Below are 13,271 nucleotides of genomic sequence, written 5' to 3'. Positions count from 1 at the left end.
AGGACTTGGTGGGCCAGCCCTGCTGAAGGCAGCGAGGATGGGGTCCACAGCATCTGGGGGCAAGTACGCAGTTTCTGGGGAGAAAAGATTTCCCATTCCTCACGCTGAGGGTTGTGGCTGTCAGGCTGTGGCATGTTAGGCCCTGAGTGACTCACAGAGCCCCCAGCTGCCTGTTAACAAGAACAGAGGGGACCCCAATTCTCCCCAGCCCAAGCAGAGGGGGAACAGCTCATCTCCACCAAACAGAGGCACTGCCATGTCCAGACCGCCCAGTCAGCACCTGGGATGGGACGGCGTCTGCAGATTCAGTCTGCGGGAGCTTTGGGAGTGCCATCTTGTAATCCTCTCAGACTGCTTTCCAGTTTGGGGGAATCACATCCCTGGCCAACAGTCAGGGAACGCCACGGCTAAGTGCCTTTTGGTGCCACTGACGGGTCTGAGCCTCGCTGGCTGCACCTCTTGTATACACAGCAGCAGGGCTGGCATAGGGGACCCCGTCTCAGCACCCCAGACTTGCCTGGTTCTGCCGGAGCAGAGACACTTGCTTCTGCAGGCTGATGTTCTCCTCCTCCAGCTCCGAGTAGTCCTGCAGCAGGCGGGCCTCCCGGAACTTGTATTCCTTGATGTCATCCCGCAGGCGGCCGCGCTGCACCTCCACATTCTGGTTGATCTGCCAGGGGAGGAGAGGGGAGGTTAAGTGAGTGGCCGACTGTGCCTCTGCTTCCAAGGGGCGTGAGGAGCCTCGGTGTGGCGTACCCAGGGAGTGGCAGAGGGTCCTGAAGTAATCCCAGCCCTCTGAGTGTGGGTCCCTAAGTAGAGGGGCAGGGAAGGGGCAGCGCCGCAATGCTATCTGCAGATGCTCCAACGGTTAAACAGCATCTTCCAGAGAAATGAACACAGCGCAGTGCACTCAAACCTACACAGTCATGGCAGTCACAGGCTGCCCGAGTCCACCGAAGCATCCAGGGACAACACAGCACGGCCCGTGTACACAGCCGAGTAGTGCTCAGCTATAGCTCAGGAAAGACTTCCTGACGCTTGCTACAATACTGAGGAGCCCTGAGAACTTCCTGCTGAGTGGGAGAGCCAACTGTAAGAAACCACACAGTGTGTCCCCTTGCAGGAGCTCAAGTACTGTGTCTACAGCATTCAGACTCAGAGAGGGTTAGTGGTTGTCAGCGGCTGAAAACTCAATACTACAGGGCTGCTTCTTAGAGTGACAGAATGGTCTAAAACTGATTGTAGGAGAGTGCCCATATGTGAATATACTGAAAGCCAAGAGTACTGTGCATCTGAACCAGATGAGGGTCAAGGAATGCGAATGATCAACAATGCTATCAGATGTTAGTTCCTGCACCGAGTCGCCTGTGAAGAGCTGGCGATCCTATAACAAGGAGAGCTTAGTGAGGACAGACCGGGAACCTTCTACCTGCTGCTCTGTGTCAGGGCCTGGGGTTCAATCCTTATAGTCGAGGCCTGATCGTTCTTGCTGATGGGGTCATCCTGCACACTGCAGGAAGTTCAGTGGTTCCCCTTTTTCAGTCACCGAGACAACTGAACACATCTGCCAATGCGACACTCCCCTGGGATCAAGATCATGCCCTTCATAAGCTCCCTATTTTTTTCCAACCCCTCAGTATGAGCAAAGGTCTGGCCCCCAGGCCAGCTCACACATCCGAAACCATCCTCTTAACTCACGTGAGGATCTCTCCCGGTCATAACCACGTGTTCATCTGACTGACACATGCTTTACACAAGATACCCGGGGGTACATACAAATAAGAAATGGACCAAAAACACAAATAAGGAAAAAGGAAAGCTCAGAAGATGTACCTAGCGCCACTGACAAATGCTTACTACTTAGAACAAAGCCTGTATTAAAAAAAAAAAAAATCTATGGCAAATGGGCAGAAACAGCTCTCTTACTGAGTGGTCCAAGGAGGCCAAAACTGACACCAGGAGAAACAGGTACATTGTACAGGAAAGCGGAGGTTGACAGGGCTGGCCCTGGAGGGCTGGGACAGACACAGGGCACACAGCCTCCACACAGCCACCCTGGAGTAGGGCTGCAGGCCCAAGCCTAGCACTCAGACACTGCTCTGCCAGAAACACCTGTCAACTCCTGAAGACAAGGTTTGTGTCCCAGCTTCTTCCCTAGGTCTGCACATCAAGACTGCCAGGCCTGGCAGGCCCTGAAGACTGAGGCAGAGGGCCAGGCCACAGCCTGACAGCCCTAGAGACCTGCTGAGGCAAAGAGAGGCTTGCAGCCCATGGCAGCTCCCGTTCTGTCCGTTTAAGTCCTAAGAGTCTGACACTAGCCTGGCCCTAGCAAGGGGCACTAAGCATTCTGTAAAGGATCTAATATCAGACCTAGAACAAAAGGGTGTTGCCCACAGACATACCCTCCTGCTGGTGAGCTGTGGGTGGAGTATCTGGGCCCATGCAGGTGTAGGGGTGGCAGCCCTGTGGTCACACACAAGCATCACACAGCACAGGAGACACGTTCCACTGTGTGTGGTCCAGCAGCCCAGATGGATGAGGTCAGAGCATGGATCAAGGCCAACTGCCTGGGCTTCTGTCTCAGCTCAACCCTCTTCCTCTAGATCATTGCAAAGAAGGGTGTGACACTTGCCTCAAAGGGTCAGCTTCCCCAGATCTTGTCCCCAGACTCCCAACACAACCCTGTAGGCACATCTATTTCCACTTTAATGGGCCAAGGCCCATCAGGCCTCAGTGTATGTACAGGATCCAGTTCCCCAGCTGGGAAGGGAAGCCACAGCTGTTCACCCACATTCCTGTACAGTGCAGGGGTCAGCACCCTGCAGCTGCAATCCCTGTCAGATTCAGGACACCAGGCATGCCATCAAGAGCACTGGGTGTGAGGTGGTCCAGCACACTCAGAGGACCCTGGCACTGCAGAGCCTCGGAAGTCCTCCAAGTGCACTGCAGTGTGCAGGGGACACAAACCATGGCAGTCACAACAGAAGGAGAAATGGGGCATCTTGCAGACAGCAGAACCAGAGGGTACAAAGACTAGTCTCTAGTTCAAGGGGGTGCAAGGTGGCCCCTGAGGGAGGAGGCCAGGGTGGGGCCACACACGAGCCGCTCAGGCGGTTAAGACCACACACTGATGGCAGGGGAGCCAGGAGCTGGGTGAGGCTGGAACAGGTGGCAGTGACACGAAGGCAGCAGAGACCCTGGGGCTCCATTCCGCTATGCAGCTGCCCAGGGAGGGACACAGCCCTCGGGAGAAAACAGGCTGAGGGGTATGGCAGGATGGACAGGATTTCCTGCTGAAGCTCAGCAGGAACAACAGGAACCCATCTCCAGACCCGAATATCTTCAATGTGAAGGGCTCCTTTCCGGCTGCAGGGTCACTCAGATTTTTCTGGCCTTTGAAAGGCAGAAGGGGCGGAAAAGACTGCACAGGAGGGAGTACTTCCCTGGATTTTCAGGAAGAAGGGCTGTTGGAGGACTGGGATAGCGGCCAGGGCAAGGGGAGTCTCTGCAGAATAAGTCCCTCCCCCGCCATCCAGGACCCTCTGAGAGGAAATGAGCTCATACAGTTGGTTCCTGGCAGTGTCCCCCAGCGTGGGGTCTGACTGCTGCACACCTCAGGATTTAGGCTCTGCCAATCACCGCAAGAGACCATCCATCACAGAGGATGCGCTCCTGTGGCGCGGACAAAGACCTCAGGGACTCGGACGTGGAGTTAAGTGATGTAGGGTGTTCCCTCCAAGAGCCTCTGGTGACTTGGCTGACAGACAAACAGGCTGGGAGTGAGGACATGACCTGCTGTCTTGAGCTTCAGTGATGGGCGGGCAGTTGAAGGGCAACCTGAACTTGGGGTTGATCCCTAAAGCCAAATCTGGGAGGCTCAGCTTCTGCCCCCGCCCCCCAAGACATAGGCGTCTGCCCCAGGACAAAGCACATGGTGGGGTTTTGTCCTCCATGCTCACGCAGACACCCACTCCAGGGGATAAAAGCTTTGCTCAGAGCCAGAAGGGTCCCAGGATTTGCACACCCTGAGGCACGAGGAGGGAGTCCAGGAAGGAGAAATACAAAAGCTCCAAACTGATCTCCACAAGGCTCCCCTCCCTCCTTACCCTGCAGGATGAGTGCTGCATTCTCCTCCGTAGGCTCCTGCCTGCGACCTGCCCCCCAAATCCTGCTCTGGATTACCCAGCTGACAGGGCCAAGCTGGTTCTGCTCAAAAGCTCATGAGTTGATACACTAGTCCCACGTCCTGTCAGGAAGACTGCAGAGACCGAGGACACACAACAGTTAAAGCCAAGCTTGGGCGGTGACTAGCACTAATTTGCTCCCTCACGGCACCTTGCTGTGCACAGAAGGCTGGCGTGCAGCAGTTGGGGTTCATGTGTGTCGCTCTGAGTCCCCATGGATATATTCTTTTATTGATAACCAGGTCCCCAGTACGATGGAATGTCTTTCAGATAAGGGCACCAGTGGCAGGGTCACTCCCACGGGGGCTTTTGCCCACCTACTGATCACCTCCAGGCTCTGGGCCTGCTTCACCCCCAAGCTGGAGGCAGCGAGACACAGCAGTGCTTGTGCGTCATGTCTGAACCACGGAGGAGAGGACTAAAGGATGGTAGCAGGCAGCCCAGCCGCACCACCCCTGGCACACAGCGCAGGCCCACCAGTTGGCCCACCTCCTTCAGCTCCTGTGCCACCGAGCTGAGGCGTTCGTTCTCAGACTGCGTGTTAGTGAGGACGTTGCGCAGCTGCTTCAGCTCCGTCTGCAGCTCCAGCACCTTCCGCACGTAATACTGCTCCTTGGAGGCCGACTCCTGGATCAGGCTCTCCTCTCTGCTCTCGCCATCCGCGGCCACCTTCTTGTGGTTCGTGTGCGCCTGTCCGAATGCCTGCATCAGAAGACAAGAGGCTTGTGAGCTGTAGGCAGCCTGGGGCACATGTCCTCGAGACCTATCCAGTGGCAGTGCCAAGGCTGTGTGACAAGGCCAGGAGGACCCATTGATCAGGGAGAGGGCTATGTGAACCAAGACACACCCTTCCCTGAAATAAAACCAGGTCTCTGAGGAGCAAGTCTGCAGTGTGGCGCAACCTCACAACTGCTGGGAGCACAAAAGGGGTGGAGCGCTCTCCTGGACCCCACCCCGGAGACTAGCTGGAAAGCTCAGGTACCCTTGGCCTGGCCCAGGAGTGAACTCCAGAGCTGCATACACATTCTTCAACTCCTCCCTACCCTGGATGCAGAAACTGGGGCTCAGGGAGATGTACCTGCCATTCATGTTAGGGGCAGCGGAGCCTGCTCACCCTGCTACATGAGGCTAACTCACCTTTACTCGCTGTGGGAGTAAACCTAAGATAGGTGGCTGGAATTCTATGCCTGGAAAAGAAGCTGGCAATGCGAATCAGCTAGAGAGGCCAGCACTGTGTGTGGGAGCCCCCAAATTCACAACCAGCATTTTCCATACAAAATGATGAGGCTAAAGGGCAACTGTTTTGTCACACGAGGAAAAGCGATGTGGGGCCTAGGCTCAGGAAGAAGATGCTATGGTTAAGGGTGAAGGGTCCACACAGTTCTCTGTCTCCAGGGAGGGGACCAGGGGCCTGTGGTATGTGACTTCCAACAGACCCCATTCTACAGTGTGTCATCCCCAGCAGCTAACAGGACATCACAGCCCAGCAGGATGGCCATGGCTGTGCATGGCAGCCGATGGCTTGCACTGACACCCTGTTGCAGACACATGGATGCCCATGTCAACTTTGCTCCCTCACAAGGCCTCTTCTTGCCCATCTGCCCCCAGCCCACGGACGCAGTGATGCCAAAGCACCATCTTTTCTTCCTTCTTTCTTTCCTTCCTTTCCTTCTTCTTTCCCTCCTTCCTCTCTCTCTCTCTCTCTCTCTTCTTTTTTTTTTTTTTTTTAAGATTTATTTTATTATTTTTATTGGAAAGGCGGATATACAGAGAGGAGAGACAGAGAGGAAGATCTTCTGTCTGATGATTCACTCCCCAAGTGAGCGCAACGGCCAATGCTATGCCGATCCGAAGCCAGAAGCCTCTTCCGGGTCTCCCACATGGGTGCAGGGTCCCAAAGCTTTGGGCCGTCCTCCACTGCTTTCCCGGGCCACAGCAGGGAGCTGGATGGGAAGCGGGGCTGCCGGGATTAGAACCGGCGCCCATATGGGATCCCGGGCGTGCAAAGTGAGGATCTTAACCACTTGCGCCACCATGCCAGGCCCCTCTCTCTCTCTTCTTAAACACTCATTTATTTTTATTGGAAAGGTAGATTACAGAGAGAAGGAGAGATAAAGATCTTCTGTCTACTGGTTCACTCCCCAAATAGTCGCAACAGCTGGAGCTGAGCTAATGCAAAGCCAGGAGGCAGGATGCCCTTCTGGGTCTCCCACGTGGGCTCAGGGTCCCAAGGCTTTGAGTCATCCTTGACTGCTTTCCCAGGTCTCAGGCAGGGAGCTGGAGGGGAAGCGGAGCAGCTGGGATGTGAACTGGGCCCATATGGGATCCTGGCGCATGCCAGACAAGAACTTTAGTCACTAGGCTACCGCACTGGGCTCTAGAGCTCCAACTTTTCAAAGCAAAAGAACTCAGCTATGGCATTTCTTTCTCCTCCATCCTGGTTCCAGGAAAACAAAACCATAAATCACTACGTCCGCACAGCACCTGTCTCCTGCTGGCTGTCATCCCAGAGCTCTCAGCCCAAACAGTAGCCCCAGTTCTAACTCTCCTGCTGGTTGAGGAGCTGGGTTAAAGTCTGGCCAAGCCTCCTGACACTCAGGCAGGGCTGACCAAGGGACCAGCACCTGTGGCCACTCCCAAGACCTGTTACTGGGGCTGTGAACATCTTCTCAGAGGCTTCTTTGTGGTGACACATCAACATCATTTGAGTCCAGCCTGCCAGCTCCAGTTGGGCAAGCTGGGCATCCAGTCGCTCTTCAAACACACTGAGGTAGACCTCTCTACCTCCATCAAGAAAAAGTACTCACAGGGACTCCATCTGCTCCCGTGTGCAAGGTGTAAAATGCTCTGGAAAATGATAGCATGAATGCACAGAATGTTCCCCAGAGGAGCTTCCCACCAGCAAACAGGAAGGGACTGAGCGATCCTGGGAGCAGAGGTGCTTGGCAGACAGTGGGAAGACAATGACAGAAGCAAAAGTGGCAGGCCTGCAGCCAGGACAAGTCCTCAATGCGGATGGGTGAGCGCAGGGCCAAGGAAGCCACGAGTAGGAGAAGCTCAGCCAGGGGTGAGGGCAGTACCCCACCACCCACAGGGAGGACTCATTCCCACCAATCAGGGAGCCTTCCTGACTCACAGGCATCAACTGGCATGCTCCCGGGGACTGTGGAAGTCAAGTTGGATTATATGTCGTTTTGGCACTGCAGGGCAAAACTAAGGACAGACACCGAAAGTATCCGGTTTCCACACCACTTCCTGCATCCCAGAACAGAGCTCGAAGATGTCCACTCTCCAGTTGGGTCCAGGGGACATTCACAGACAGCACTCAGCTCTAACTGGTTGTCAACAGTGGGGCCAATGGGCACGAAGACAGCTATCAGAAATGGGCCCCACAGCCAGGAGACTCAGCACACTAAGCAGAAAATAAGAAGATGTAAAACAATCCACTCTAAACTTCCAGGGAAGAAAATTAACCACATCATTGTAACAGCAGATAGGCGCTGCAGATGGCAAGATTAGTCCATCCTAAAACACAGCAAGCTACCCAAAATCAAACACAAGAAAAAGGAAATAAGAAAACCCCCAAACAAAACAGCATTTATAAAGTACAGGTCAATTCAAGTAACCTAATACAGGTAAGGTGAGTTTCCAGAAGATCAAACAGGGAGAACAGGAAAAATATTCAAAAATATAATGACTGAAGAATTTCTGAGTTTGGAGTTGACATTGTAGAGTGTGGCAAGTCAGGCCACTGTCTATGATTGTCTATGATGCTGGCACCTCATGCGGGCATTGGTTTGAGTCCCAGATGCTCTACTTTTTTTAAAAAAAACGATTTATTTATTTTTATTGGAAAGGCAGGACTACAGAGGGAGAGACACAGAGACTAAAAGATCTTCCACCCACTGGTTCACTCTCCAAGTGGCCGCAACAGCCGGAGCTGAGCTGATGAGCTGATCCAAAGCCAGGAGCCAGAAACCTCTTCCAGGTCTCCCACATGGGTGGAGGGTCCCAAGGCTTTGGGCTGTCCTCGACTGCTTTCCCAGGCCACAAGCAGGGAGCTGGATGGGAAGTGGAGCAGCTGGTACACGAAACAGTGCCCACATGAGATCCTAGAAGTTCCTGATTCCTGGCTTCAGCTTGGCCCAACCCTGGCTATTGTGGCCATTTGGGGGAGTGAACCAAAGATGGAAAATTCTCTCTTTTTCTCCCTCCCCTTTTCTCTCTGTGATTCTGCCTTTTAATAAACATTTTTTTTTTAAATTCACAACTTGATGAAAAGCATAAACCCATAAATGTTATTAGCTTCTCATTCTCAATGCAGGGATGATTAGGAAAATTAAACCGACATAAAAGTTACTGAAAGCTAGTGACATGGTTTTAAAATGCTAAAAAATTAGTCAGAGGACAAAAAACATGTAACTTATGCTGGAGCAAAGACAAGGGCAGTAGCGAAGTCCTGTGACCAGCCAGCAGGCAAGCACAGCAACAAGCTAAAAACAAAACAAAACAATCCCGGGTAACACAGCCAACCAGTGAAAAGTGCTCACAACTGAAGGTGGAAGAGATTTCAACAGACAAATACTGAAAGAATTATCAACAGCAGGCCTGCATTACACGGTACGTTAATGAAATGCCGTGCTCAGAGGGAAAGGAATACCATTTAGAATTCTAGATTTACAAGAAGAATGAAAAAAATCAGAAATGCTGGCCACATGAGTAAATACAAAGTCATTTTCTCTTATTTTTAAAGTCATTTTAAAAGATGGTTAACTTGCAAGGCAGAGTGTTAGCCTAGAAGAATTATCTACCACCCCACAGTGTCGGCATCCTAGAAGACCCCTGACTTGTGTCCAGGCTGCTCCGTTTCCCATCCAGCTCCCTGGAGAAGCAGCAGAGGAGGGCTTAAGTCCTTGGGCCCTTGCACTCACATGGGAGACCCAGAGAAGTTCTAGGGTTTGAATTGACCCAGCTCTGTTGCAGGAGGGACGGAGGGAAAGAGGCAGGGAGAAGAAGAAAGAGTGAGAGATTAAGAGAGAGAAAGAGAGAATTACTCCCCAAATAGACACAAGCCAGAGCTAGAGAGAGTGAAACTTGGATCTGATCTGTAAGCTGGCTGACCTTCAAAACTAAGAATTAATGCTGTCTGAAAGAATCAAAAGACAGACTGGGAAAGAAACCTGGCAAATCACCTATGTGATAAAAGACTTCTATCTAGAAAACAGAGGACTCTCAAAGTAAAAGAAAAAAAATAATAATAAAAGAAAAGGTGGGGAGGGGATGGGACAAAGAACCTAAAAGCTACTTCATCCAAAAAAAGATATATGTATGAGAATCATACAAAAAGATACTTAACATTATGAGTCAAAAGGGAATGCAAATTACAACCAATCACCTTAAGTTACCAAATAAGTACCTATTAGAATTTCTTTCACATACATATTTGAAAAGCAGAGTGAAGAGAGAGAGAGAATTTTCCACCAGTTGGTTTGCTACTTCCCAAACAGCTGCCAAACCCAGGGCTGGGCTAGAACAAAGGCAGGAGGAGCCTGAAGCCACGTGGGTAGCAGCCACTCAAGTACTTGAGCTGTCACCTGCTCGGTCACAGGCACACGGGCGGGGAGCTGCAGCAGACCCAGACTAGCCGAGACAAACCAGCACTCCCTCGGCGATGCCTTTAGCTTGCCATAACCTACTTATGCTTCACATTAAATGACCGACCCTACCGAATGCTGCCACGGGTGTGAAACAATGGTGCAACCATTCTGGGAAAGAACCTGAAAGATGTCTCTTGGGAGTTAAACATATACAATAGTCCTTTGGTATTCATGGCAGATCGGTTCCAGGACTCCAACGTACAGCAAAATTCATGGATTCACAAATCTCTTAAATAAAATTAAATATTTATACACAACCTACTTTAAAGCATTTCTACATTACTTAAACATCTAATCAATATGAATGCTTTATAGTTATTATAACATATTTAGGGATTACGATACAGAAAGCTTTCTGGCAGTTGGTGCTGTGGCACAGCACATTAAGCTACCATCTGCAACATCAGCGTTCCATACGGTGACAGCTTCTGTCATGGCTGCATCACTTTTTTTCTTTTAAGTTTAATTTATTTGAAAGGCAGAGTATAGAAAGAGAAGAGAAGAGAAGAGAAGAGAAGAGAAGAGGAGAGGAGAGGAGAGGAGAGGAGAGGAGAGGAGAGGAGAGGAGAGGAGAGGGGGAGAGGAGAGGGGGAGAGGAGAGGAGAGAAGAGAAGAGAAGAGGAAGAGGAAGAGGAAGAGGAAGAGAAGAAAAAAGAGAGAGAGAGATCGATCTATCCACTGGTTCATTCCCCAAATGGCCATAATGAAGTCAGGAGCTCTTTCTGGGTCTCCCACACAGGTGCAGTAGTCCAAGCACGTAGGCCATCTTCTGCTGCTTTCCAGCTGAATCACAAGTTGAACAGGGCCAGCACGGTGGCACAGTAAGCTAAACCTCAGTCAACAATGCTGGCATCCCACATGGGCACCAGCTTGTGTCCCAGCTGCTCCACTACTGATCAAGCTCCGTGCTAACACACCTAGGAAAGCAGAAGATGGTCCAAGTGTCTGGGCCTCTGCTATGCATGAGGAAGGCCTGAAGGAAGCTGCTGGCTTCAGCGTACCCCAACACCACGTCTTGTAGCCATTCTGGAGTGAGCAATGGATAAAACTTTCTGATGTGTTACATCACACCCCTAACTGGGAGAGTGGGAATCCCTGAGGAAGTCTATCCCCGTGGCCAGCGGTGATGTGTCATGGCGACTTGGACTACTTAGCTCTCTTCTGGTCAAACCTTCTCAAAACATGCCTTTCCGAAGACGCATGTATCACTACCCTTCCCACTCTCCTGGGCACTCCCTCACCTGCTCCCAAGGAGGAGCTCAGCAAGCACTGCTCCCATGCAACTCAGGAGTCAGCAGCTGCCTCACCCAGGCCCTCCCAGGTGGCACATAACAGGGCACAAGTCACTGCTCCCCCAGCGGCAGCCTCCATCTCAGCATTGCCACTGGGAAAGAACAGGAATAGTAGCTAGAAAAGCCAGGCTCCCACCCTCCTGGACTACAGCATGATACTGATCCAGGCTCATGTCCCTCCAAAGCTGCCCCGGCTGTAGGCAGAGGCTGCTGATGTAGGCTCCCAGGCCCACACCCTGCTTGCTGCTCTGCAGGCCGAGCAAGATCCAACACAGCCCGGAGAGGCCAGGCATGAGGTCATGGACAGCCAGACGCCTGGGGAGGGAGCCTGGCCTATACTGCTTCTGGCCAACAACTGTCTCCAGGATGCTGTCCTCAAACTCAGCCACACCCTGTGGAGGCGGTTCATCTATGGCTGGAGAGACTGGGTCCTCCCTGCAGGAATGATCTAGTGACAGGTTTTGCCAGTCGAATGCAGCGGATGGGGTAGGCTTCAGGCCAGGAAGAGTATGGGGGAAGGACTTCAAAACCAAAGTGGTGGGAAGGCTGGCGGCAGCTCTATGGAAACACCAGCACAAGGGTTGGGCAGCCAGATTCCAGGGTCTCACCAAGAAAGGCCACAGAGGGGAGTCAAGAGCAGACAGAAAGAGCCCAGCACAATGGCTCAGGGGCTAAATCCTTGTCTTGAACATATTGGGATCCCATATGGGTACCAGTTCATGTCCTGGCTGCTCCACTTTCCACCCAGCTCTCCTCTTGTGGCCTGGGAAAGCAGTAGAGGTTGGGACCCAAAGCCTTGGGATTCTGTACTCGCGAGGGAGGCTCAGAAGAAGCTCCTGACTCCTGGCTTTGGATCAGCTCAGCTCCGGCCATTGCGGTTGCTTGGAGAGTGAATCAGCAGACAAAAGATCTTTCTCTCTGTCTCTTCTTCTCTGCATATCTGACTTTCCAATAAAAATCTTTTTAAAAAAAGAAGAGAAATAAAAAGAGCATCCAACTCCATTCCCACAACCCTCTGCCCACTGTCCTTTGGGCCTTGCTCTCTTAAAAAGGCCTGTACCAGGGTTCAGGGAACATACTCCAGGGCAGGGCTGACCTGGGGAGTTCTTTCTTCCTAAACCAGTCTGGCATCAGCACACCTGCCAAGCCAAGGGAGCCAGTCTCAGCAATCCCATGAGGAAGGACTTGCTCCAGGAAGCAGCTTCCACAACAATGCTGGGATAGTTCACTCCTTTGTCTGGGCTGGTCCCACACTGGTTCCAGAAGTGCTACCACGCCTGCACCAGGGTGGGCCCAGCTCTCAGAACAGCTTGGGCATTCCAAGAATCCCTGAGTCTTCCAGCTGCCTCTGGAGACAGGCCCTCTCACCACCTGTTGATTGCAAAGCTCCACTCCTCTGTCAGGGCTGGAGGAGCAGGTGTTGGTTCCTCATCCCACGGTCCATGAAGCCAGCGGAGGTCCCAAAGCTTCATCTCCTGGGGAGCACAGGGCAGCCAGGTATGGCATCTGTACCTGGCCTATGTCCTAACCACAGGGAAGAGAATCAAGGCACGCACCCCTTCTTTTCTGTTTCCAGGGGGTGGTGGCCCTACCACTGAGAATCAGGCATCTATGCAAGCTGTTTGTCTCTGTCCCTTGAAGCACACGGAATGCGGGCCCTGGAAGAAGGCCTTCCTCTCCCAGGAGTTTTACTCTTGCAGGGAGGTAAGAATCAGAGAAACTTCAGAGAGCCGGGACACAGCAGCCACACAATCATGTGTTCAATTAATACTGACTGATCGACAGAGTCCCTCTCCGCCCACCCCCCAAACAAAACAAAGCAAAACAAACCCGACACAAGCAAGCTATCGGCCTTCAATACTTTCAGCCAATGGAGAATTCAGCATCCCGGAGGCTTCGAAAGGAGCTGGGGACATAGGGTCAGCGGAGGTCACAACTGCAAACTTCACTTCATTCGGGAATGAGCTCCACATAGCTGTTCACAGAGCCCCTCCTGTGTCACCAGGGTCCCACAGGACAACAAATGGCAGCAAGACATCCTGAATTCCAGACTGGATTCAGGCCTATTAAAGCTCAAAGTACAACATTACTTGAGCTTTATGACATTAAGCTCACTCCCAAAAGTGATTAGTAAAATC

The 13,271-nt window shown here is 52.1% G+C and overlaps 1 protein-coding gene across 2 annotated transcripts in view; it reads right to left on the bottom strand.

The window, feature by feature from the left end:
* BICD2 (BICD cargo adaptor 2) overlaps positions 1–13,271 on the bottom strand; it is a 45,409-nt gene that overhangs the window by 9,429 nt on the left and 22,709 nt on the right. For both annotated transcript variants that reach the window (XM_041004299.1, XM_041004300.1), the window contains exons 2-3: positions 4,674–4,886; positions 518–670 (exon numbers count right to left, since the gene is read on the bottom strand). In XM_041004299.1, coding sequence (XP_040860233.1) covers positions 518–670; positions 4,674–4,886 — 366 coding nt within the window. The remainder of the gene's footprint in view (positions 1–517; positions 671–4,673; positions 4,887–13,271) is intronic.

This window comes from Ochotona curzoniae, unplaced genomic scaffold (genome assembly GCF_017591425.1).
Source record: "Ochotona curzoniae isolate NIBS_2020 unplaced genomic scaffold, NIBS_Ocur_1.0 scaffold_3208, whole genome shotgun sequence".
Lineage (NCBI taxonomy): Eukaryota > Metazoa > Chordata > Mammalia > Lagomorpha > Ochotonidae > Ochotona > Ochotona curzoniae.
This window is presented reverse-complemented; position numbering and strand designations above follow the sequence as displayed.